This window comes from Podarcis pityusensis, assembly GCF_964106645.2.
Source record: "Podarcis pityusensis genome assembly, chromosome: 9".
Classification (NCBI taxonomy): domain Eukaryota; kingdom Metazoa; phylum Chordata; class Lepidosauria; order Squamata; family Lacertidae; genus Podarcis; species Podarcis pityusensis.
The window spans coordinates 72152172-72179196 of record NC_138034.1 but is presented as its reverse complement, the minus strand read 5'-3'; the positions used below and the strand labels follow the sequence as shown (position 1 = coordinate 72179196).

Below are 27025 nucleotides of genomic sequence, written 5' to 3'. Positions count from 1 at the left end.
AGGCAGTCTGAACCGGCCCCATGGCGGAAGCGCCCCTTGACGACGCCGACCGCGCTCTCCCCTAGCAACAGCCGGGGTGACGGCGCCCTCTTGCGCCTGCGCGGCGGCGGCGGCGGTTTTCCCCACGCCCCTTTCCCCGTGCTGGAGCATGCGCACAGCTGAGAGGCACCCGGGCGCCTGCGCAGAACAGAACTTTTCTCTCGGCGCGCCTGCGCGGATGCTGACTCCCCCCCCCTTCCCTCAGCTCCAGCACTTAACGTCAAGCACGCGAAGGCAGCTGAGCCCACCCGCTTTCCGTAGGGCCTCTCCCGGAAGTGCGCGGCCGAAGCGGGAGGCACCGGAAGCGTTCCTGAGGAGAGAGGTCGCGCAGGGCGGGGAAAGAGGAGGCTTGCCTGACAGGGGCCAGACCCGGCGGCAGCGGAGGAAGGAGGAGGAGGACGGAGGCAGCGCCGTTCCCGGTGAGTGAAGGGCAGGCCGAGGAAGAGGAGGAGGCGCTGTCGGTGTCCTGAGGGGGGGCGGCCCTCTCGAAAATAAATACACCCCCCACCATACAAAGCGGGGGGAGGGTGACGCGTTCGAGGGGGGAGGGGCGATGCTTGGAGCCCCTGCGCGGCACGTCACAGTCGCCTCTCCTCAGCCCCCGCCCACGGCTCTACGCTATAGGACCCTGGGGAACACGTCATCATCTGGGTGTGACGTAATCTGGCCGGTGCTCTCCCCCCCCCGCTTACCACGCCCCCCGTGTTTGCCTCATAGACCCCAGGTGCTTCCCCCCCCCCAATGCCATCTCTCTGCTGGCACCTCCAGACTTTCATTGATACCAATTTACCCTTCAGGGAGGGGCCAAAGGCTGCTTTTTCTTAAAATAATAACAATTCAGGGTAAATTGGTAGCAAATTCGTGTCTGTGGAAACACCTGCAGGGAGCACCAGGGACTATGAATGGCTCCTAGCCACGATGGCTATGCCCTGCCCTCTGCGGTCGGAAGCCGTGATGCTTCTGAATGCCGGCTGCCAGAGGCCACAGGAGAGGAGAGTGTTTCTCTCGTGCTCAGGTCCCGCTTGCAGGTTTCCCAGAAGAGGCACCTGGTTGGCCACCATGAGGACAGGATGCTGGGCTAGATGGGCCATTGGCCTGATCCTGAGGGGCTTTTCTTACGTTCTCAGCGGAGTGAGTCGCATGCAGATTGCACAGCAGGCACTTTCCTTAATGCTACCGTTATGGATTAGCGTGTGAAGCCGCCCATCGTCTAGCGGCCCAGGATTGTCTGCTCAGCAGCCATCTCTTAGGTCTCAGGCAGAGAAGGGCCAACCAAGGAGGTCTTGATATTCCGCCATGTGTATTCTGCCCTTTTCGGGGGTGACATTTGCAGAGCAGCACTGCAATGGCAGCTATCACATGTCCAGACACCAGGCACCTGCAGATTTCTTGTGCATGGTGTAATATGATTATAAAGAATGCCTAACATTCCCTGTGGAGCCTGTGCATATGTTTTTCCTCCGTTATAATAATAAATTAGTAGTAATCACATTTCCAATGGTTTTCTGTAAATGAGGCACTATACATAAAATACAGAGGCCGAACTTTTATAAGCTAAATAAGACAAGGCACACAAGGTGAAGTGAATTATTTTGGGTATATATCATCTGTTAATACATCACCGGCAAGGACAAACAAACTGAATGCATACAGAAGGTGATAAATTCCTCTTTCTTGGAAATCATATAATTGTAGAGTTGGAAGGGATCCCAAGGATTATCTAGTCCAACCACCTATACTGCTAGAATCTCAACTAAATCATACGTGACAGATGGTAATCCAACCTCTGCTTAAAAACCTCTAAGGAAGGAGAGTCACCTCTACTGGGAGTCCGTTCCACTGTCAAACAGCTCTTACTGTCAGAAAGTTCTTCCTGATGTTGAGTTGGAATCTCCTTTTTTGTAACTTGAAGCCATTGATTGGTACGGGTACTACCCTCCTGAGTGGGAGGAAACAAGTTTGCTCCATCTTCTATGTGTCAATCTTTTGCATATTTAAAGATGGCTGTCATATCTCTTCTCAGTCTCCATTTTTACAGGCTATACATACCCAGCTCTCTCAACTGTTCCTCATAAGGCTTGGTTTCCAGACCCTTGTTAATATTGGTTGCCCTTCTCTACACACATTCCAGCTTATCAATATCCTCCTTAAATTGTGATGTTCAGAACTGGACACAGTTTTGTGTCATCTGCAAATTTGATGAGCATCCCCTGAATACAGTGGTGCCTCGCAAGACGAAATTAATCCGTTCCGCGAGTGTCTTCGTCTAGCGGTTTTTTCGTCTTGCGAAGCAACCCTATTAGCGGCTTAACGGATTAGCGCTATTAGCGGTTTAGCGGCTATTAAAGGCTTAAAGGCTTAGCGGATTAGCTGCTAAAAGGCTATTAAAGGCTTAGCAGCTTAGATAAAGGGGGGGGGGAGTGAAAAAAAAATCTCAAGACTCGCAAGACATTTTCGTCTTGCGAAGCAAGCCCATAGGGGAATTCGTCCTGCGAAGCAACTCCAAAACGGAAAACCCTTTCGTCTAGCGGTTTTTCCGTCTTGCGAGGCATTCGTCTTGCGGGGCACCACTGTACCTTCATCCAAATAGTTTATAAAGATGTTGAACAACAGTGAACCTCTGACAGAACCCTGTGGCACCCCACTTGTCACTTTTTCCCAGGATGGTGAGGAACTGTTAGTGAGCACTCGGTTGGTCAACCAGCTACAAATCCACCTAACAGTAAACTTGTGTTCCAGCAGATATCGGAATAGTTGAAATCTCCCATGACTCCTTTTTGAATGTTTTGTAATCTTCTCTGTAGGAGGGCATCACCCAAGTCTGTCATGGAAGTCTATAGCAGACACCTTCAGTAAGGTCACTGTTGTTTCCCTCTCCTACAGTTTTTACCCATATACTCTCAAACTGTCTTTCATGCTCCAAGTCATGCATCTCTTCACAAGTGTAAACATCCTTTACTTATAATGCTGCCACTTCTCCCTTTCTGTTTGATGTATTCCTTTTGAACAGATTTTGCAATTTCAGTCACGAGTCTCATCCCACCAGGTTTTAGTAAAGCCTACATGGTCATATTTGCCATCCTGTTTTAAAAGCTCCAATTCATCTTACTTGTTTTCTATACTCTGTGCATTCGTGTAGATACAACTGAAACCATGAGTCATTTCACTGCACAGTGGTCCTTCTATAGAAACTACATGGGGCCCTCTTAACACAGAATACGGGCAGGTGTCTTTTAACCCATTTCCACTGCAGGCTGCAGTCTTTTCTGCATCTTTTGCACTTTGATTCAACTTGCCTAGATGTGCATGAGCCACCCTAAAAAGGCACTAGAAGCCCCGTTTTCTCTCTACTGTCTTAACAAATATGGCCTCCCTACTCTCAATTCACTTATTTCCTCCCCACCAGCCCAGCAACTTCTTGTAGCAATGCAGGAAAAAGAAACCAATCAATTAGTCCTGCCTGCGTATTATAGGCATACTGTTCTGACATTTTTTGCTTTTGCCCACTGCATGATGGGCTAGAAATATGAGCGGTTTTCCAAAAAAATAAAATAAAATGTAAGCTCTGGGCCTTTCTTTTTTCTGGTTCTGTGGTGGCTCCACTTTCTCAACACCAGGTGGCAGCAACAGACTCTTTTCTTCTCGCCTATGATCAATTACTACTGACAGAACAGCATATTGTGTGGTTCTGCTAGTTTTTGAAACAGAATTTATTTTACTTGCTTTACAGAAAATCTGTATGTATTCCTTTCCTCAGAGAAAGAGCTGCATTGAGAGCTTAATTTTGATGAGGAAATGGGCTGGAGAGCAAGGGTTTAAAGAACCTCTCTTCTCTTCATCAGCCTTCAGATTGGCGTCTCAGGCTATCTATATTTTGTAAAACAAGAGTGTAAAGAGAATTTCAGGCCAATGCAAAAATACGGTGTTCTACTTTGCAATTCATCAGGGTTTTGTTTGCTTGGGGAGGAGCTTAACACAGTGGTAGATCATAGGGTTTTCATGGTTGCTGTGATCTCAATTTAAAAGGATCAGGTAGTAAGTCAGGCTTCCTCAAGCTTGGCCCTCCAGATGTTTTTGGCCTACAACTCCCATGATCCCTAGCTAGCAGGACCAGTGGTCAGGGATGATGGGAATTGTAGTCTCAAAACATCTGAAGGTCCGAGGTTGAGGAAGCCTGTAGTAAGTGTTGAGAACCATCTTCTGTATCCCACCCTGGGGAACTGCTGGTCGTTTAAGATGGGCAGTACTGGGCTAGGTGTACCAGTAGTCTCTCTCCTGATATGTCCGCTAAATAAGCTGCCTCTATCCTCATGTGGATCATTTGGTTCCTAGCCTAATTTGTCCTGAGGTGGGTGGGCAGCTGTAATAGGGTTCTTGAATTCAGTTGTGACCAGCCCTGCTACTACTTAACTCAGACCACAAGCTTAATCCTAGTCAACAGTGTGATGCAGCAGCTAACGCTATTCTAGGCTGCATCAACAGAAGTTTAGTGTCCAGATCAATGGAAGTAATAGTACCTCTCTACTCTTCCTTGGCCAGACCACACCTGGAGTACTGTCTCCAGAAGAGATTGAGAGGAGATATGATAGCCATCTTCAAATATGTAAAGGGTTGACACATGGAAGATGGAGCAAACTTGTTTTCTCCTGCACTGGAAGGTAGGACGCGTACCAGTGGCTTCAAGTTACAAGAAAGGAGATTCCGACTCAGCATGAGGAAGAAATTTCTGACAGTAAGACCTGTTCGACCGTGGGGTGGAAGGTGGTGGCCTCTCCTTCCTTAAGGCTTTTTAAGCAGAGGTTGGATTGCCATCTGTCATGTATACTTTCGTTGAGATTCCTGAATGGCCAGGGGTTCGACTCGATGACCCTCGGGATCCCTTCCAACTCTACAATTATATGATTATATAGCTATTATTTCCCCACTCTGACACATCGTTCACATTTTGAGGAAGCAAATTCAGCAGATTAGCTAAACACTGTACAGTTAAAATACTACTTTGTTGTCCTGAATCTCCCACCATTCATCTTCATTGGATAACCTCGTTGGGTTTTAGTATTATATCAGAGTGGGGAGGGGGGAAAAATATCTCTCTACTCCACATGTTTTCCACGCTCCCTCTTTTCACATTTCTTCTATGCCAGGGGTGCCCAAACTTTTTTTCAAAGAGGGCCAGATTTGATGAAGTGAACATGTGTGAGGGCCAACCAATGTTGTTGACCTTTCTTTTTAGGATTGGGCTTGTTGAGCTTTTTTTAGGATTTTACCCCAGGAGATAGACTGCCATAGGGGCCAGATATTAAACCAACTGGCGGGCTGGATTACACCCCCGAAATGGACTTTCCATACGCCTGTTCTACACTAAATAGTCTCAAATGTTTGTAATATTTCCTCAAAGGAGAGTTGTGCCAGGCCAGTGAAAATTTTGGTTACTGTTTTTTCCAGGCCTCCACTATGCTTTTTGAGATGTGGTAAACAGTATTCCAAGTATGGTCACACCATAAATTTAGTTATAGTACTACATCTAGACTTTGGCGTCTGTTAAGTTATTTCACCATTCTTTTGATTCTAAGTAACCCTCTGTGTAAGCATATTAGACACAGAAGAGAGTTAATGGCGGTTTTGCTGGCTGGGGGTGGGGGTCTTTTTCACTGACTTGACTTTGAAAAAACTGCCTTCTGGGAAGTGGTGGCAGTTCCTGGAGTGCTAACTGAAAACCTTTTTAACACCAAATCCATTTTTTTGGCTCACTTTCCTTACCATCAGTTACACTGCATCAACTCTGTGGTTTAGCATTTGAAATCAACGTTGCAGTAGTAGTTTTAAGTTGTGCTTAACGCTAAGCAAAATCCTTTGGACTTAACTCAGACATCATGTTTCCACCTCCCTATTCTTCCTCTTTCTACATATGGATTTCCTGGCTTGCTTGAATCATAGTTTGAACCAGATTATGTCTGAACCAAACCAGGGACATCTCACGCTGTCATTGTGTAGCAGACATACAAATGTGCTGAAAGCCTCTGGTCTTTGCTGCATCCAGAGCAATATGAATTCATTGGAAATACAGTCATACCTCCGTGAACATCCACCCCCTTGATCGTACATTTTGGCGGACGTCCATGGCAAACCCAGAAGTACCGGAACGGGTTACTTCCGGGTTTGCCACTTTGCACATGTGCTGAAGCGCAAAACCGCTTGACGCACACAGTGACGCTCTGTCAAGCGTCTCTTTCGCCAAGCGTCCAGGGCTCCAGAACGGATCCTGGATGCTCAACGAGGTACCACTGTACATTCAAAATGGAACTGCCATTTTGTTTGAAAGCTGGATGTTGCTGAATGTAAGGTGGTTCTTCGGGCATGAATCCAAAGACATCTTCTCTTGCCAAAGCCATATGGACTGTTACTGAATCAGCAGGCCCATTGTGCGTGGGGCATTCAGGTAGCCCTCAGCCATGGTAGAGCGTTCAAGAACTTCCTTCTTCCATTTTTTTACATCTTGTGTTGAGCATCTGTGCCTAAAGAACAGCCAGATAAGGCTTCACAGCTTCTAGATACCTGAGTGATCCTGTTAAAAAAAAAAGGCATTTTAAACTATCATTTATTTCTCATTTTCTGGGGCCAGCATGTCTCCAGTACCTTTGTCTTCCAAAGACCTGAAACATTTCAAAAGAATAAAAACAATAGTCCTGCAAGGGAGTGAGAATGCTTTTGATAGTGCTTTTTCTAAGGACTTTTGCTTGAAAACAATTAACCAGGGCATTTGATTAGTCAGTCAGAAGTCTGAACATCACAGCCCTGCTTCTTGCACTTTTTAAGACTTTGGATTGGATCCATTTCCACTTCAGCCAGCAACAGCTTCAGCCGCTGATAGTGGATGTGGGAGGTTTGATCACACTAGTCATTCAAGCTTGCAAAGGCAGGATAAAGGCAGCACAAAGAGTTGTTACTTTATGGTCAGGAATGGACCCCAACTGGTGTGTCCTAAATCTTTGTTTAAATGCTATTTGTGAATTTCTTCTGTAAAATGTTTGAGAACCACTGTAGGCCGCATACTGCTAAGGGGGGTTGCTGCTTCTTTCATACTAAAGATTTGCACAAACCTTAAATATTAGAAGTTAACGTACGATATTATCTGCATAGACATGCACTAATGTATGGATTCATAGCGTATTCTAGTCCTGAAAGAGATTCCTGTAGTAACGGAGCACCTAATCTCTTAAGATAAGGGACCTGCCCTTCACTTTTGCAGAATACCTTGGTTGCGTGAGAGGATGGAGCAGGATTATTGGCTGCTGAGTATAGTCAACTTTCTGGTGGATATCCATGTGCTGAGATTGTTTGAAGTGCTGGGTAAATGCTGCCTTTCAGGGCATGTCTTACTATAGTGTTAAACGGTTAAGTCTTTTTAAAAAAGAAAAAGAGAAGCCATCATGACGGATGAAAGCCACTCATTCTTCATCTGCCCTTTTTTCAGTACCTGGGACCATTTCTGACCTGGTAATTGTGACCATGGCTACGAGGATAATATGCCGAAGATTTGCAGGGCAGCCTTGCAGGGCAGCTGCGTTTTCTACTACAAGCAAGGCTGGGGGCAAGACAGTATTCTTCCGAAAGGCAGAAGAAGGCGGCCAGCCCACCAAAGAGGCGGGAGAGAGCTCTAAACCCGCCACCATGCTCAAACTCTGGAAGCCTGCAGAATACCGGGTATCTTTTAATCCATCCGCCTACCCAGGAACCAAAGCCGTATCTCGTGAGGAAGCCTCGAGAAGTTTGGAGGAGGGTTCGCTAGAAAGTGACTGTCCCAGGATTAGTGCCAAACCGTTACAGAATGCCTGCAACGTTACCTGCTCACGGAAGCTTTCGAGCACGCAGAACACACTGCTGGATTTGGAAGGCAATCGCACTCGGCCCATCCGACCTTCTTTGGAGCAGCCAACTAAACTGGACCCTGTGAAAGACAACGGGGAAGCAGCTGACGTGGAGGCTTATGACCCTAAGGAAGATATCAGGCTGTTCCAGAAGCAAAGGCCCGAATACAGATCTCTGTGCTACAACCGAGACGAGTTCCCTCAGCCCATTTCCATGGAAGAACGTGACCGGATATTGCAGAAAATCTCTGTGTTGAAAAGTAGCCTGAAACCAAGAGCAATCGCAGAGCATTTCTTCAAGCTGAGCTGCTTGCCAGCTGAACAACAAGTAAGCATGAAGTCTAACCCAAGGTTTGCTGTGCTGTGCCGCTATGGAATTGAGAAGGTCCAGCTCTTTGATATTTCTGAGCTCATGATGGTTTTAGAAGCATTTGTCTGCCTGGCCATCCCACCCTCCCACTCTATGTTGAATGTGTACGAAGCGGAGTGCTGCCGCCGGGTCTGGGGCATGACGCTAGACCAGCAGCTGATGGTGGCTGACCTGTGGCGCTGCTTAGGCCGCAGCGTCCCCCAGTACTTGGAGAGCATGCTGAGCTGTGTCAACGTGCGTTGGAAGGAACTCTCTTTGCCCCACGTGGTCCAGCTGGTCTACATCATAGGCGAAGGCCGTAAAGCCCCTGAAGAGTTAATGAAGAAATTAGACTTCTTGGTGTTAAAACAGTTGGACTCTCTCAATCTAGAGGAAGTGGGTGCCATTTGCTTAGGGTTCTTCAAGTCACACAATGGTCTTTCAGAACATACCATGCGGAAAATTGGAGATAAAGTCTCTGCCCGTATGTCAGACATGAGCTCTTTTGCCTTGGTGAATGTCCTCAAGATGTACCGTTACACTCATGTTATTCATCTTGACTTTATGAATCAGCTTGGGAATGTTGTTCCTCCCATGATACCAACTATAGGCATTCAAGGTGTTATGCACATCACCCTTGCCTGTTCGGCTTTGCATTATCTGGATGAAAGGATTATGAACGCTGTTGCTGCCTCTTTGCCTTCCAGAGTTTCTTATTGCCGGAGCAAAGATATTGCCAAATTCTTGTGGTCATTTGGGTGCTTGAACTATGAGCCCCCCAATGCAGAGGAGCTTTATGCCAGCCTCGAGGAAGAGATGCGCGCAAAGATGCATGAAATCCAGAAATTCCCGGAGCATTTCCTCACCTTTTTGTTAGCTCTGGCATTTGCAGAGCGATTCCCAAACGACTTGATAGACTACGCTTTGGGTCCTGAGTTTGCAGAATTAATCAGCAAGAGTGAATTTGACCTTAGCAAGGACTTGTTCACTCTGGATGGCACGGTGGAGATTGAATGCCCCAGTTACACAGGCCATCGCCTTGAGCCGCGGCTTAGGCAAGAGGTAGCAGAGATGCTGTGGAACGTTGCCAAGAAGGATATTTTAACGAAGCCGGAATCGACTGAAGCTCTCTCTCTACTGGGGGAGATGTTGGGTGGGCCCCAGTATGTCAAAAGTCACATGCTCTTGCCTCATACCAGATCTGTTGATTTGGAGATTCGTTTCGACTCTGACCGAAAGCCGTTGCCGTTTAACTCTCAGGCAGTTGTAAAATTGGAGCTGAAAGAAAGTGGAGTTTCCCTTACAGATGACTTGATGAGTCAGCTTTTAAACAGTAGATCTAGTAGCCAATCGCCCATGAATAATACTGAAAGCAAGATAGAAACGTCTACCCCATTGCCACAGGATCCACCCCCACCCACTTGGGATCATTTTATGTTTTCGAACGGAGTTCCACTGACGAGCGCCATCTTGAATGCTTTAACCAAACCCAAGGCCTCTTCGTGTGAAGCTCCAGCCCCTTGGTTGAATGAGTTGCAAGGCCAGGATGTGAAACTAGCCGTCCAGGTGTCTAGCAAGAACCACTACTGCTACAGCACCAAACGCCTTCTGGGGTTCCACAGTTTGAAAAGGAGGCAACTCCATCAAATGGGATATGTAGTGGTAGAACTGCCCTTCTGGGAGTGGCTGCCTTTGCTCAGACGTAGCCGGTCGGAAAAGCTGAGCTATTTACACCACAAAGTGTTTGGCGCTTTAGATGACATAGGTAGTCAGTGACCCGTCTGCAGGTTTTCAGAACCAAAATTCTGAAAAGTTTCCTCACACACTGATGCTCTTGGTCTCGGGCAATGTAGCTAGGTAGTTTAGCATTGCTGTATAATGTACCTTTTCGAAGCTGCTTGGTTGCCAGCATCTCTTTGCAGGGTCTGTGCTTCAGCATTCTTAGGAATGGCAACATACCCCTGAAATGGTCCCTAGCTTGCGAATGTCTCGCAGTGATTATCCTGTAAATAAAATGTTTATTCTAATAGAATTTTAAATGTGCTCTTTTTCCTCCCTGGAGTGACAGCTAGCTTATTTGAAAGTGAACAGGGAGCAGGGAAAGCTCTTCAAGCGTTAATGGTACCAATGCAGTCCAGTGGTAATGTTTAGATGTAATCCCCAGTTCACTTATCACTCTAAATGAGTCTTACTCTCCATCGGCAAAATGAGAATTACCTTTGCCTACATAACCGGGTGGGCTAGGAGAAATGTGAGCGAGAGTGATGCTGTAAAGTGCTTGGCATTTTAAACTGTGTATTTGTTTTTTACAATCTCTTCTAGAAGAGGCTCTCCTTTGTTGGAAATTTTTGAACCGAGCTTGGGTGGCCATCTGCCAGAGATTCTTTAGCTGTGACTAGATGGCACTTGGGGTCCCATCCAGCTCTACAATTCTATGATTCTAGGAAAGGCATTGTGGGTAATATGGAGTGTTCACATAAACTTAATAGGTTTCCACCATCCTTTATTACACTTTAATCACCTTCTTGTTTAGAATTCCTGGGTGGAGGTCATGGGTGGATTTTTCTGCTGTTCCAAATGAATGACTGGAACACACTTTGAATGGATTAATCCACATTTATTGATCTTGAGTGCACAAAACAGTGATTAATAATGAATTATCCTTAATCAATTCCTTAATTAATAAGGAATTGCCCACTTAAGATTCCCAATTTCAGAAATATAGGCAAATAATGTTAAGAGCCACTGCTATTCATACACAGTTTTTCTGTGGCATGGGATTTATTGCCTTGCCTTTGCTTTACAGGTGGCATATAGTTTTTGAAAGGGGTTTTTCATGATTTTTTTTGTCAACATCCCTATAGCATTGCATGCTTCCCTCTGTCAAGGCTTGTAGGGTTTAGAAAGTCTCAGATTATTATTTTTTTTGGCAGGGGCACAGGCAGCAGCATTCTACTTTAAAGCTAAAATTGGGCTGTGACCTATAGCTGTTTCCAAGTTTCATACATATTTTCATCTGGCTCCATAAGCTGAATGCTTTCCTGGCAAAGGGGCATAATTCTCAAATGCAGAAATGTGGTAGTGGTGTCTTTTAGCTTCCTGGACAGCCCGGGGCAGTGTTGTCAATAGCTACTCCACTCTGGCAAGTATGAATCTCATTCAAGCAAGGAAGCTTTTGTAAAATGGAAGCCCCTGACCCTTAAACAGCTTTTGATGTGCCACAAATGGCAATGCAGGTATGTTTGCTCACACGGGCTTGTTTAAAAAAAGAATATTCTGTTGGCTAGTTTGCAAGGCTTATGTAGTCTGTTACAACATAGGCTTGGCTGAAAGCAAAATGTTTCTTGCATTTCACTTGACTTTTGTGGCTAAGCTCCTAAGATAAACTAGGTTTTGGGGGAGAGGGGTGGGATGTAGAGCTGGGTAACAAGCAAGGATTTGGTAGAACACCACACAAGGAATTTTCACTCAAAGGAGAAAATGGGCATCAGCAGACATATGACGAATTTGGGACAGCAAGGGTCCTTTTGGGCAGCCTCATAATGGAGAGGAAAGGCTTGTTGCACCACCCTGTTCCCCTCAAAGCATCTCATCTGTGGGCTAGTGGAATGAATGCCTTTCCATCTCTATACCTGCTTCTGCACTCCCACCTTAGGGACCTTTCCTCACCCATCATCGCTCCTGCAATAGGAAGGTACAAGCAACACCTGCTGCATGACCTCAAGTTGTTAGATTTCTGGGATACCTTCCTTGGAAAACCTTTAGGAGACGCTCCTTGCTGCAGCACTCGGAGTCAAAGTAGACATCATTCTTAACTGCGTGGCTAGGAAACTGCCTGCTGGCTTCCTACAGGCATCTGGCTGGCCGCTGTGAGAACAGGATGCTGGACTAGATGGGTCTTTGGTCAGCTCTTCAATACGCACAGGTTTTATTTCTTTTTAATAAGTGAAGGAGCATTGTTCACCGGGAGTGCAGTGCCCAGGGGGGCAAGGTCACTCTAACCTTTTCCTTCTCATATGAGATCCCCATGAAAATTCCACCACTTTGAGGCCAGGGGAGATGCTCCCATTGGCTAAGTGAGGGGTGGGATCTTATGACAGCACAAGTAGAATAAAATCTAGTTTTGGCCTTCCATGACAACATGAAGCTGAGCGTAGCACCCCTTGCATCCTGCTAGACCAGTGGTTCTCAAAACGTTTTTCTCTGGGACATACCTTTAGAATAAAAATTTCCTTGCACCACACCATTTTTAAAATTATGATAAATACATTGGAAGACAAAAAAAGAAACAACTACCAGTGCCTGATTCATAACATAGAACACAACTACTTTATAATATGATCATGGGACATCCAGAAAGTATAAAACAGTCCAGCTAAATAAGAATGTGATTTCCAAAATATAATTATAAATGAGCCTCTTACATACAGGTATGTACATTAAGCAGGTATACAAACTCAATGAGGGGTGTGAGATTGCTTTTGCCAGGTAATGTCATTCATATTAGGTCTAATTTGAGGCAAACTCTGATCTCATCAACACAAAGAAGCCTTTCTCTTTTCCAATCTTTCTTTACTTGTCATATCCCTGTTCACAACAATATGTCATGGAGAACTGCAGAACAATAGCCCATGCTCTTGAAGAGAGGTGTGGATATGGTTTCTGGCTGTATATCCGAAAAGAGTCCAGTAGCATACTCCTGTGTTTCATTTTCAAGGTACAAACACTTAAAACGCAGGCCATTTCCTCCTCATTCAATGTCAGTCCTGAACAGCTGCAATTTGCAAAGGTGTCTCTAACCCAGTCTAAATTTTCTGCAGATGATGGGAAGTAATGGTCAATCTTTTCTACCAGTGTTGCAAGCTGTTCCTGTACGAGGCCATGTAATTCATTGTCTTTTTACCTGCGGGAACATTTTCAGGGTATGTTGTTGAAGCTTTTTTTTTTTTTTTTTAATGCAGCTTGTTTTGTCTGTAGCTGCGAGGATATTGTCATTGTGGGCTTGCATACTGGCATTGAGCTCATTCAGCTGGGTAAAGATATTGACCAAGTATGCCAGCCTTGCACACCAGTCCTTGGCATTCAGTTGGTGCTACTCGTTCCAAAAGCTCTTAATTCGTTCTTCAGTTCCAATACCCAATCTAAAACTTCTGCACGACAGCCAGTGAACCAAACTAAATGTTTCTTTGATTGTCCTTGAATCTTCCCACTGCACTTGCCGTCTCCTTCCTCACCCTTTGAGATCTACTGTGCTAGACCTGCTACCTTTCTGTCAGCACTCAGCCTTTGCTGTCCTGGATTCCCCCTTCCCAAACAGATAAGATTTTGCTTGTTGAAGGGAATCGGAAGATGTTGCCAGTAGGCAGGCTTCGTGCTTGAGGAGGGAACTAACCGAGCCTTCTCAGTGTCAACGTAATCATGGATCAGAGATCCGTCTCAAAGACCTTTTCATTTAAATGTATATTGGGAGTTATTGCTGAGCTAAACCAGGGAGGGTGTTGACGAAACTCAAAAGGGATACCAAGCTGAAAGCAGTGTTCAAAATTAGCCAGGCACATTTCGCATCTGGCTATCGGCCACTTGCAACCAAGGGAAGATGCCTGGGCACCAGGAATGGTGCCTGACGTCTCAAACATCTGCAGGTGCATGCCTGGGGACCTTGGATCTTGACTGTTTCCACACACCAGCAACACGTCCTGTAGAATTCTGGCTGTGACTGGCCCAAGGTCACCCAGTGATCTTCGGGGCTGACTGGGGATTTGAACCTTGGTCTCCCATGTCTTAGTCCAACACTCCAACCATTATGCCACACTGGCTCTTCTGTTTCCTGAGGAGAGGGATGGTGGTCATCAACCCTGGCTGTGACTGCAGGTTCTGCTCTCACATCCAAGGACTATCTTTTCATCCATCCTGCTTGAGCTGATATGATAGAAGCAGAGCTGTAGTATAGGGTTACCAGACGTCCCTGGTTCCCGGGGACAGTCCCTGGATTTGCAAATCTGTCGCTGGACAAATTCAGTCCCCGGAATGTCCCCAGATTTGCAAATCTGTTCCTGGGAAACGTGGCAGTGGCAGCCTCCGCAGCCTGGAGCCAGCCTGTTAGCGCAGTTGGCTCTGGCTGGCTTGAAGAGCTGCTCGCTGCCGTGGCGGCCGCCATTTTTCCTGCGCCACGGCAGCGAGCAGCTCCTGAAGCCAGCCAGAGCCAACTGCACTACCAGGATGGCGCCTTCTGGGCAATGGCTCCCAAGCCTCCCCTGATCTGCCAAAACAAAGGGGGAAGGGGGAAGGAGATTGGGGAAGGCACGGGAGTCACGGGCAGGCGGTGTGCCGTTGCCCAGTTTTTTTAAAAAAACCTCTGCGCATTTATGTTTCACAGGGTGCAAAAGAAGGCCTTTGCACCTTTATACAATATGCATGTGTGCTTGGGCCCAGGGTCTTTTGCCTCATCATCCCCACTACTGACTCCCTGTTGCTACTCGGCTTCAAAAAAAAAAAAAAGTGTCCCCGGATTCATTGAAAAAAATCTAGTAACCATACTGTAGTACGGCGGGTCCTAGCTACATCAGTTTTTCATGCACTACATCCAGGGTGGGGGAAACTTATTCCAAGGCCCTTATTCCCTTTCTGGGGGTGGGGGCACATACAGTTGTGGCTGGATCAATGAACGTAAATATTATGGTACAGTTGGCTGGTTTTTATATACACACACAAACACACACCTCTGTTTTTCATCCAGACAAGCAAGAGGCATTAACAGAGTCCAAGCACACATGCCAACCTGCCCAAACGCTCCAGGGTAGTAAGGGGTGTGCAGTGTTCAAAATTAGCAGGGCACCAGGCACATTTTGCACCTTGCTTTTGACCACATGAGACCAAATGAAGATGCCTGGGTGCCAGGATGGCGCCTGACAACTCCGTCATCCAGAGGTGGATGCCTGGGGATCACTGGATCTGGACTGTTTTCACACACTAATACCACGTCCTGTAGAATTCTATCTGTTATATTTTGTCTGCACAATTGGAATGAATTTCTGGGACCAAAATGCTTTTTCCGTGCAGCCTGAGCAGGAGCAGCAGCCATTAAGAAAAAGAGGTCGGAATGAGCCTATATGTGTGTGTGGACTGTCCCTGGATCAAATGACTTTTCTTCTCTTTAAGTTCTGAGTTCTTAACCTGGCTCAGGGTTGTCTTCTGAACTAGCCAGATGTTTAATCAATCACAGCCAGTCCATCATTTGAAAAATAGGACTTTAGAGCCGTCCAAAATGGCAACTAGACATTCCATTTCGGTGACTGCAACCTTGGCTTGGTGAGTCGATCTTCCAAGGCCTGGAAAGCCCTATTTAGACCTGGGCATCGCTTTGTTAAAACACAACATTACTGTGCTGTAATGCAATCTTCAAAACACCAAAACAAATGTTATCATCAAAGCGGCAAGTTCTGTCACATCACTTGTTCACCACAGTTATTTATTTGTTTGTTTGTTTAAAAAACTTTTATGTGCTTTATTTTAGAGCCAAGTTGAAGATTGGGGAGCTGGTTTCCACCTTGAGCCACAAAGATGGTGATAAATGTTTGCCTCCCGCAATTCAAGCCAAGAATTCACTGCAACAAGGTATTCCCCGCCCCCCAACAACCCTCCTTGCTCCAGGTTAAGAAAGCAGAGGGTGGAGACTTGGTTGCAGCATCTCAGGGTCAAAGGAGTTAACATTCTAGAGATCAAGGAGTGCTTTGACTCAGCGGCTGGTTGCAGAACTAAATTGACACTGCTTATGCATGGAGGCTTCCTTCTGCTGCCCCTGCTGCTCATGCATATCCTTTCTGAGAAAATGTGACTTAATGACACCCGGGGTTGTCAACGTCTGCAGCAGATCATTCTGTGCAGTGTAACCCGCCTAATCAAGCAGCAGGTGGTTGGGTTCTGTAATCCTGTCACCACACCAGCGTCACCCTGCAAACAAAAACTAGATTCTTCCAGCTTGCCACTTTCGGCTTGGACTGGTAGGTCCACCTTGGCCCTACAATCATGATCAGACAGCTGTTCCCCCACCCCTAATAAAATCAGTAGCTCAGCAAAAGCCTGAAGGAGAAATAGACCCAACTATAGCTGGCTCAGATACTGTACTTGTTTCTGGTGGAGCTAAAAAAAAAGCGTGAATTTGGTTGGACTGCCTCCTGTTGCAAGTCACTGGCCAGGGAAGTGACATCATAATGGAAGATCAGAAACTAGAGTACTAGCAAGACAGGTCAGTGGCCTTGCTACTTTACAGCTTGGTCAGCTGCACTCTCTTGTAGGCAGATGTTTTAGTACTGGAGGAAAAACCAAAGCTCCCCTGTGGTGGGACCTTCAGGCTTAGAGAGAGTCTTCCCCTGAACACCACCAGAGGTTGAGGGCTACCTGGAGACATCGGCCACTGAGGAGAAGGATGAAGGATGGTGGAGCAGAGAGGCCTTTGATCTGATCCAAGAGAGCTCCTTGCACGCTTTTCCTCCTCCAGTTTTTCAAGAGAAGGTTGTACGAGTGTATCTGCTTGGGATATTTAAGCTGGGCATCCCACTTTTTGAGGAGGGGGACTTGCAGATTTAGAATAAGGTAGCGGGGTGATGAGAGGTTCTTTTGAAACAGATGCCCCCCGCTTTAACTTTTTCTTCTTTCGGTGGGGTGCAAAGTGTGTCTGTGTAACTCGAGCCAATCAGCCACAATAAAAAGGTGGAGAGATTAGGGGCATGTGGTAAAGAAAGTTAAATGTTCCACTCCCAGTTATTTCAATCGGAGAATTTTAAGCATGTGCTTTAACTCTCCTGTTGAAATCCATGGGAGCTTTCATTGAGGGCGAGTCCTTTTTTGTTGCTGCTGCAGGATTCCAGTCTCTTTCTGTGTTGTTACGCCGGCATGGCATGCAAAGACTACGGGAAAGATTGTCAGTCCTTTTCTTTGAGAGCCAGTGTGGTGCAGTGGTTAAGAGCGGTAGACTCGTAATCTGGGGAACCGGGTTCACGTCTCCGCTCCTCCACATGCAGCTGCTGGGTGACCTTGGGCTAGTCACACTTCTCTGAAGTCTCTCAGCCCCACTCACCTCACAGAGTGTTTGTTGTGGGGGAGGAAGGGAGAGGAGAATGTTAGCCGGTTTGAGACTCCTTCAGGTAGTGATAAAGCGGGATATCAAATCCATACTCTTCTTCTCTTCTTCTCTACCCGTAGATCTCCGCTGACGGATACGAAGTAGAAAACCTGGTCTCAGAAGACCTTGCCAAACGAAACCGAGGCTTCCGCTGCGAATACTTCATCAAGCCCCCGGTCCACGTGACTCTCTCTTTCCCCTTCAACGTAGAAATCTTCCGGATTAATATAGACGTCTCCTCCGGCGGCTATCAGAACATCACTGGGCTGGATATTTTCACTTCTACCTCACCCAGCAAAGCCTCTTGGAGCAGTTCGGACTCTCCCTTCTCAGGTCTGGATGCTCAGCCCCCGTTGGACAAGGAAGCTTTCACGTTGGTGGGCAAAGCGGTGCTGAAGAATCAAAGCAAAGTGACCTTCAGCCACCGAGGCTTCCGGCCGAGGCTTCCATTCCATCAGCAGATGGACACACTCTTCTCCTTCCCTGGCTCAGCGTCTCTGGACCTGTGGAACAAAGGCCCGAGCTCCCTGAGCTGCGTCTCGCACCTGAAGATCTGCATCACCCATGTGGCTGGTGGCGGTCTCCCTTGCATCAAGAAAGTGGAGGTTTGGGGCCAGCCGGCCAAATCCTGCCCCCACGAGGTGGTGGACGACGTGCTGCGGGCCGTGCAAGGCTTTGGAGGGCAGGCTGCCGGCCTCCCGTCGCCAATGGAGAGCGACCAGGCGCCCTTTGGCAACCCGGACAGCCAGGAGCAGAAGCTGATGGACGCCATCCCGGACATTCCCGAGGAGTTCCTGGACCCGATCACCCTGGAGGTAATGACTCTCCCCATGCTGCTGCCCTCGGGCAAAGTGATCGATCAGAGCACGCTGGAGAAGTGCAACCGGAGCGAGGCGTCCTGGGGGAGAGTGCCCAGTGACCCCTTCACGGGGGTGGCCTTCAGCCAGCACTCGCAGCCCCTGCCCCACCCCTCTCTCAAGGCGAGGATAGACCACTTCCTGCTCCAGCACAGCATTCCCAGCACTCGCCTCCTGGGGAGGGCTCAGGCCACGGGGACGGTGGTAGCTTCCTCCATAGCCATGTCTTCCCTCAAAAGGAAAATGGACCTCGTAGAGCAGAAGCCGGGCGGCCAACGCAGCAGCACGGAGCCCTTCCGTTTCCCCGCGACAAACCTTGTTGCCACGTCTACCTCTGAGTCCCGTGCTAAAAAAATGAAAACCGATTGCGATGCCAACTCTTCCCAGATGGACTGCTCGACAGGTACTCCTCTGTCCTCTTAATACGCAGAAGGAGCCTGTTGGCGAACAGCCTGGATTGCTGGCGCTGCTTCATTCAAATCCTCTTTTTTCCTTTTATTTATTTATTTTTTAAAAAAGCTTTATTTGACTGTACGGGTCTATAATGTGACTCTTTGAATGGCGAGTGGATGGGGAGCAGAGCTGTGGGAGTGGGGGGGGGAATGACTTTCCTATGCAAACTATATTATTGGATAGTTTGCATGGGGCAGTTTGCATGGATAAATTTTCAGTTTGCATCAGGAAATTTTCTGGCTCCTTAGAGCAGCCTTTGTCAACCTGCTGCTCTCCAGATGTTTTAAGTCCCATCTGCTCCTGCCAGCACCAAGAACATTCAGAGGGGTGGTGTTGTTGTTGTCGTCCCCAGTGTTGTGCAGGCCGGGATGGCTTCAACTAGGGAGTCAGGCATGCAATTTTGCTGGTCTCATATTGCTGTGAGGTTCAGCCAGCATCCTTGCCTTTTGAGTTTCAAACATCTCTTGAGGACATTTTTTTGGCAATGGGCCCATGCAGCTGTTTAAACTGATTAACCAGTCACTTTAATGGTTATTTGCATCGTTTGGGATGGTGTTTTAAGTTGTTAACGTTGTGCACCATTATGATAAGGCAGCACAGAAATGCTTTTATAAATAAACATCTGGAGGGCACCAGGTTGGCAAAGACTGCCCTGGAGAGCAATCTAATTTAGCAGATAACAGTTAAAAACCTTGAAGCTGTCCAGCTTTCCTAATGTTGCATTTGCAATTGGCATCCATAGATTATTACCAATGAATTCACAAAATGGGAGCATTTTCAGCATTGGAAAATTAAGCACCGCTGCAGCAGGAATAAGCTACGCCTTTGTCGCCGCAGCTGTAAGATGGTTAGAGTGGCATCATGTCCCGGCCATTTTCACAGGGAGCTGTCTTCTGTTTTGGACGCATCCTTCCTCTTGACTCTGCTGCATTCTTTTGCTGGTTGATTTTATGACCTCCATTACTCTTTGCCTCCTTTTCTGTTTTGTTTGAGCCTTGATATTTCCAGGCCTGTTCATTCTGCCCGTCTCCATTGGGCAATAGGGAATTCTGATCTTAAAAGTATCTGAGAACCTCTCTAAAAGAGTCTTTAGACCCCATCATTTCAAATATAAGAAACAAAACTGGGCAGTGTCCACTGAATATTTCAGTATTTTTGTCCCTATAGTGGTCAGGAGGTAAAAATGCCATATTCCACCCCAGGTTTTCTATTGCCCAGCTTTAGCCGTCTGTCAGCTTGTGGATTGCCTCCTGCCTTTCTGCTTACCATCCCATGGCATTCCCAGACAATCACGTTCGTTGAGCATTCATCCCGATTTGTTAGCCTGGTGGGGAGATGACCTTGCATCAAAATAAATGTCATCTCACACTTTGCAGTTCAATTTCCTTACTGCAAAAAAGTCCAATTTTGGGGTGGTTTGTTGCCGAAGAGCACTAATTAGGTACAATTGCACGCCCTAAATTTGCTGGTGTGTGATTGGATGCCACTTGGAAAGAACAACAGTCTTGAAGTGCCCTCATCTTTCCAGAATAATACAGTATCAGACAGTGTGTTTTTTCTAGAAAAATAGGTGCCGGTACATCAAGTTGTTGCAGTAAGTGCTGCACTATTTAATAACAACAAAAAAAGGGTGCCAGTACTGTGCACGCTTGAATAACCCCTGGGGGAAATGCATTTGTTTCAGAGATGAGGTTACAAAATGTGTATCCTCCTTTAAAAAAAAAAAGAAAAAGAAAAAGGATTAGCTTCATTTTCAGAATTTGTTTTCTAAAACATGCATAAGTAACTGTGATTTTGCCACAAAGCTCATTACAGCTTCATGGTCTTCAGGCTTCTTCTTCCTGTTTCAAATCAACAAGACTTGGGCTTGTGCCCCTTGCCACCCTCCAACTTATCTGCAAGGGGGTGTTCGGAAGCTTTCACTTTTCCTTAATGAAAAATCGCTACATTGTCCAGTAAGTTGTGGTAAAACAAGCCAGCATCTTGAACTTCCGTTTGAAGTTGGCTTGTTTCAAGCTAGCCGTAGTTAAGGTCAAGTTAAGGTTGGGTTGGGATGATACAGCAAGCTGCGGTTATTGTTTTTTATTCAGCTTCTGGCCTCAAGGAAGAGGAGGAAGTCCGTCAACCGAAAACTCACGGCGGCTTGTTAGCTTCGTGATACGCCACAGCCATAGTTTGTTGCCACATTCGAGCAGTGGCAAGTCAGTTACTTCTGCCAAATCTATTTACTTTTCCTTCTTCCCTCCACTGCTTCTTGTTTACAAGTGATTGCTCTTTGCTTCATAAGGAGTCCATCCCATTTCCCCCTTATCGCTAGGCTGTGCACAACCTCCAGACATAGGTCAGGTCAATGTGTGATTTTCCTTAAGTGGGTCAAGGCAGCCTGTATTGACCTGGGGAGATCCAGGGCTGTCAAAAAGGGGTGTTGGGTATTGGTTGACCACATGCTTAATTAGGATTTAAAACATTAATTGAACATGTGTTTGGAAGGGTGGAAAGGAGGGAATTCAGATCAGAGTCTCTGCCTTGACTCTTCTGCTGTGCAACTCCTTTTATCGACCCCCTGCGCTAGCAGACAGAGAACATTGGATCCTAGCCGCTGGTAGGAAGAAGAGCGCTGGAATCCTTCCATTTTATTTTTTAAACTTGCCTTTTTAATTTTTTATTGCAGCACAGCATGAAAGACTGAATTGCCCGTTGTTTTGCTGCCTGCTCCCTTTGTAAATCCAGAGTGACTATTTCCAGATGATGATGATTTTGATTTTGCAAATCTCTCCGCAGATCTGCTTTCTCACGAACAGAGGCTTTCGGACAGTTTAGATAGCGCCTTGAACTCTGCGCTCAGCTCCATGCCGCTGTTCACAGCTAGCTTGACGAAAGGGCAGCAGCAACCACACACCGGCGGCGGCTGCCCTGGCCCGTGGAACGCGAGCAGTGGACACGGTAAAGAGGCAGCACGACACTGCAAGGTTGCTGGCCTGGGGAACGGCGGTTCTTGCCTTCCTCTTTCGGAAAGGGGTGGTGGGAGGCAAAGTTTGCAAAGCGCTCCTAATGCTTGCTGTGTGAGGAAGAGCCCTCGGCTGCCCAGCAGCCTAGCTAGACGTGGATTGCATAGGTGGGCAACTTGCAGCCCCAGGTCTAACTTCAAATGTTTCCTGAAAGTGATCACTTCATACTGTGCTGGGCCCGGGAGTTAACCCAAGCAACGCTTTCCAGGTCCGGTCCTGAATCCAAGGATTCCACGAGGAGTCAGTCCAACAGGGCCAAGGCAGGAAACCAGGCAAGGTCAGGCACAGGGTAACAGGCAGGTTCCAGCAAGCAGCAATGTTGCTCCCGCAACCTGGGGCAGGGTACGACAACCTTTTATCTCTTGACGGGGTAACGGCTGGTCCTGATCCCCCAGCGACTCACCTCCCTGTCTTACCTGAAGGCGAGCACTCCTCCTGCGAGTACTCAGGTCTCTCCTTCTCTCAGACCTGAGTCTGCAGCTCGGGAGACGTCAGTGTGTTACTAGACCCAGAGGCCGCCTCAGCCTCCCCTGACCCAATCGGTGGTGGAGCAGCTGTAAGTGATGGCCCAGCTGGAGGCAAGGAGGTAATCCCCGCATCTGGAGCCAGGGCAGGCTCAGGCCCCTGACTCGGCCCAGCTGGTGCTTGTTTCAGGGGAACCTGTGCAGACTGGGGCTCTTCAGAATCAGGCCCAAGACTCTGTTCAGATGCCGCCTGAGGCAGAGGATCCGGTGCAGACTGAGACTCCTCCAGTTCCGAGCCCGAGTCCCAGGCCATCACACATAAGAACACAAGGAGAGCCTCCGGGATCAGGCCAGTGGCACCCCTAGTCCCGCATCTGGTCTTCACGGTGGTCACACGGTTGCTTGTGGGAAACCGGCAAGCAGGATTCAAGGCACAAGAACAGCCCTCTCGCCTCCTGTAGTTTCCAGCAGCTGATATTCAGAAGGATGGCTGCCTCCAGCCTTGGAAGTAGATTATAGTCATCCTGGCTAGTAGCCATTGGTAGCCCTTCATGAATTTGTCTAATTGTTTAAAGCCTAATAATAATAATAATAATAATAATAATAATAATAATAATTTATTTATACCCCACCCATCTGGCTGGGCTTCCCCAGCCACTCTGGGCGGCTTTCAACAAAATACAGTAATGCATCAAACATTAAAAGCTCCCCTAAATAGGGCTGCCTTCAGATATCTTCTAAAAGTCTGGTAGTTGTTGTTCTCTTTGACATCTGGTGGGAGGGCATTCCACAGGGCGGGTGCCACCACCGAGAAGGCCCTCCGCCTGGTTCCCTGTAACTTGGCTTCTCACAGTGAGGGAACCACCAGAAGGCCCTCGGCGCTGGACCTCAGTGTCCAGGTAGAACGGTAGGGGTGGAGACGCTCCTTCAGATATACTAGACTGTGACCATATACTAGACTGTGACCATGGTTGGTGGCCATCACTCTTGCGGGTGTGAGTTTAACCACGTGCTGCAGGAAGAAGAACTTGTTGGGATACTGCCAGGGAGACAAAGGCCATCGTGCCCCCACGTCGTCTCCCGGTCTCCCATGGAAACAGTATCAGTCAATTAGCGACACGAGCCTCGGAAATAGCTGTCCACATTCCAGGACTCATGCACGCCCTTTTCGCAGAGCTTCCACAACGAAAGATGCACCCAGGAGAGCATATTTACAACTTTATTCAGCGTTGGTCAGAAAAAAGGAAAAACATGACTGCCTGCCTTCCTGTCCAGGCAACAGAGAGAAAACAAAAGCTATATACAAAACAGAAACTTCCTGAGAGCAGGAAGTACACAGGCTGTGACTCACAACAGCCTGTCCACTTCTTAAGGTGGAACGGAAATATCCTAACAGAACTTCCTTTTGCCTGTCCTGAACCTTCCAGCATTCTGCTGCACGGGATGTTCTTGAGTTCTAGTATTATGAGAGAAGGGGTGAAACATCTCAAGATTGTGGCCACAGCCACATCTTGTGGCTATGAATTCCACAACGATGTGGTGTTTCTCCTGCCAAGAGAAGCTGCATCAGAGAGCCGTTAGACGAAGCCCTGGACCTCATCCACCCAGGATATGTGTGCTCTGCAAGATTGGCATGCCTTAAAAGACAGGAAGCAAATTTGGCTTATTCACTTGTGTAGATTTGCTGAGCACTTGCGGTCAAATAGGCGGGACCTCAAGTCATGTTTATATGTTTAAAAGAAGGTAACCAGAAAACGGTGGCCTCAGAGGTGCTCCTCAGTTCGGAGGGCGGGGAAACAATCCTCTGAGTGGTTTCATTATCTAATATGCATGTTGACATTCTCCTTGATATATACAGATCCTATGTTCTGAGTGCATGTCTCAGGAGAGTCAGGCTGTATTCAGAGATGATAGTTTCCTCCATCCCAGAGGCTGGTGACAATAGCAAAATAGATTGAAAAACAGACTGGTGGTGTAGCGTTTAGAGTGTCAGACTAGGAACCTGGGAGAGATCAGGGTTCAAATCCCCACTCTGTGCTGAAGTTTGCTGGGTCGCCTTGGGCCTGTCACTGCCTCTCAGCCTAACCTATCTCACAGGGTTGTTGTGGGGGATTAAGTGAGAAGGGGACGGACGGACCATGTATGCCATCCTTGAGCTCCCTGGAAGAAAAGGGGGAATATAAACGCAGTAACAATAATACATAATATTTTATCAAACTTCCCCACCCTTTCCCGACTCACGTTGACCAGAGTTCCAAAGGCTGGGTCTTGCAAAAGGTGCTTAGGCTTCTACTTGGTGGTGTCTGCAGTGAGTGTTAGTATTTCACACAGCCCGATTCTGCAGATGAGATTGTTATAAATCACAGGCCTGTCTGAGAAGAGCGTGAGAAACGGAAGACAGTCTTATTTCTTCCGCTGTACAGTCATACCTCGGGTTACAGCTGCTTCAGGTTGCGTTTTTTCGGGTTACGCACCTTCTGAAACCCGGAAGTACTGGAATGGGTTACTTCCAGGTTTCGGCAGTCGTGCATGCGCAGAAGTGCTAAATCACGCTTTGTGCATGTGCAGAAGCACCGAATCGCAACCCGCACATACGCAGATGCGACGCTGCGGGTTGCGAACGTGCATCCCTCGCGGATCACGTTCGCGACCCGAGCTTCCACTGTAATGTACTTTCACTTTTACTTGTCCTGTTTGTTCTCTCCGAGCTGGAGAGAACAGACGCCATTATGCCTTTGTCTGTACATAGTGTGTAAATAAATAGCAGATTAGCTCTAGGATGCTTCAAGCTTCTTGCTGTGTAAGCTAGAAGATTGGTGTGCATGATACCAGCTGGTTTATGCTGCTGAGCGCACTGGAGATGAGGGGAGAATGCCTTCTCCAGAGCTGCGCATACTGGAGGATGCTCAGAGTTCTGGGGCCTTGCATGCTCACCCCCAGGGCGTTTTCCAACAGTGAGTGGGAATTCCCGTTATTTGGGTTTGTAACTCTGACCGGGAGACCCCAAGGGCACTCACATGTGCTTCTTCCTCCTTTGTTTTGCAGAGCACAGTAGGAGTGACTCGGCCCAAGGGTGTTCTTCCTGCTCCCGGACCTTCTCCGTGTACTTCAAAACGGAGCCCGTTTACCAGCTCCCTTGCGGCCACCTGGTGTGCCGCTCTTGCTTGGCTGAGAAGCAGAAGTCCTTATCGATACTGTGCATGAGTTGCAAGAGGCTGGTTGCCACGCACGACATCCTGAGGGTCCACTTCTGACACCGTTCTCACGACGCTTTCTCTGGAATTTGGATGAAAAACAAAACAAAAGTGAGCTGTTGGGGGGGGGGGACCAAGGAGCAGAAGAGACCCGTGGCTGTTCCACACGCTTCCCCCCATCTCCTTTGAGTCGTGCCAGGATGGGAGACCTTGCAAAAGGAAACTCTGCGAGGTTCTGAAGAGGACTTTTTGCCTTTGGAGAGAATCTCGATGCAGCTACAGCGTTGCGCGTTGTGCCAGAGCTAAAGCGATCAAAGGATAATAAAGCCATATGCTTCTCTAATTTAAAAAGGTCATTTGTATATAAAAGTGGTGTGTCCATGTAAGTGCTCCATTATTTTGCTACTTTCCAGGTGGCTCAGGCCTCTGCGGCGTTTTATTCCTCATTTCCCCTGCCTTCTGGTCAATAGAGGGAGCTTTTTTGGTTATAGAAAGGAAAGTAGGTGGTTAAGGAAAGTCTACCTGATGTGGCACCCGCCACTTAATTTGACATCCGACCTGAGTGGGGGGGAGCTTGCAGAAACCATAGGTTGCCTCTTCCGAAAACCAAGCAACTCTCCATATGAGACGCTTGAACGGTGACTGGCCATTTTCATTAGTTGTGCAATCTGTATAAAAAGCCAGCGTGTTTACACACAAACGCAAGCACACACACATCTGTTGTCACTCTTGATTTCTGTTATGCAACTGGAGAGGAGGGGTGGCTATAGAAGCAGGGGAAATAATAAGCCTTAATAAAAATGATGGTCAGAAGTTGCTGATCTCCTTTGGGCTTTCAAATCTCGTGGTTTTCTTTACACAAGGGAAAGTGTTTTATTGCTAATTCACAAGCCGCCTTTCAGTGGAACTGCCCTCCCAAGACAGTGTGCAAAATAAATATGCATTTAAAAAGTTAAATTAAAATCTACATCATTCCCCTTCAGTTGAGTGACACAACTTCATTAAAAACATAATCACAAGCAGATTGAAAAGAGGATGTCTTTAGCGTTCTTTTAAAAGTCACCAGTGATGGGGGACCATACTTCCTGGGAGAGGACCTTCCATAAATATAGGGCCAACCACTAAAAAGGTCCTGCTGTAGAACACACCTGCCCCAATGTAAGTACACACCTTATTTAAATCCCTCTTCCCCTCAAACCTAGTTAGATTTTATTTAATATTCTGTTCTACAAACGTAGAGCTCAAAGCGGCTCATGATAATCACAAAAGCACTAAGAAACAAACTTTACAATCACTATTCTGTCAAACACAATAACATATGAACATAAGAAGTTGCCTTTCAGCGGCAGCTAAGGCCACTGATTGGTCTTGCCACCATTGTCTTCTCCCAAGACTGGTAGCTGTTGTCCAAGATCTGACGCCTTGGTCTTTTCTGGCCAGCTGACTTGTTTTTCTTTTTAATTGGTGATGGATATGTTGGTGGAACCTGACACCTTCCATAATCAGAGTAGGTGACTCCCTCTGGAGAGAGACACCCCCTTGTAGCCTCCAGACATTGTAGTTAAAGCACATTTGGAGGAGCAGGCTTCCTAGAGTAGAATTCTCCCAAGCAACCTTCAATAAGGACATTTGTGTTGCCTTTTCATTGCTGCCCTCCATGGTATCCATTAGT

At 47.2% G+C, this 27025-nt stretch overlaps 2 protein-coding genes across 2 annotated transcripts in view; both read left to right on the top strand.

Moving 5' to 3' along the window:
* LZTS3 (leucine zipper tumor suppressor family member 3) overlaps window positions 1–27025 on the top strand; it is a 125224-nt gene that overhangs the window by 96103 nt on the left and 2096 nt on the right. The window lies entirely within an intron of this gene.
* Window positions 146–25739, top strand: UBOX5 (U-box domain containing 5). Its single transcript, XM_081020848.1, is given in 5 exon segments — window positions 146–372; window positions 374–458; window positions 17458–18637; window positions 21469–21630; window positions 25205–25739. Coding segments are annotated over 5 exon segments (1860 nt in total). The 5' UTR covers window positions 146–148; the 3' UTR covers window positions 25414–25739.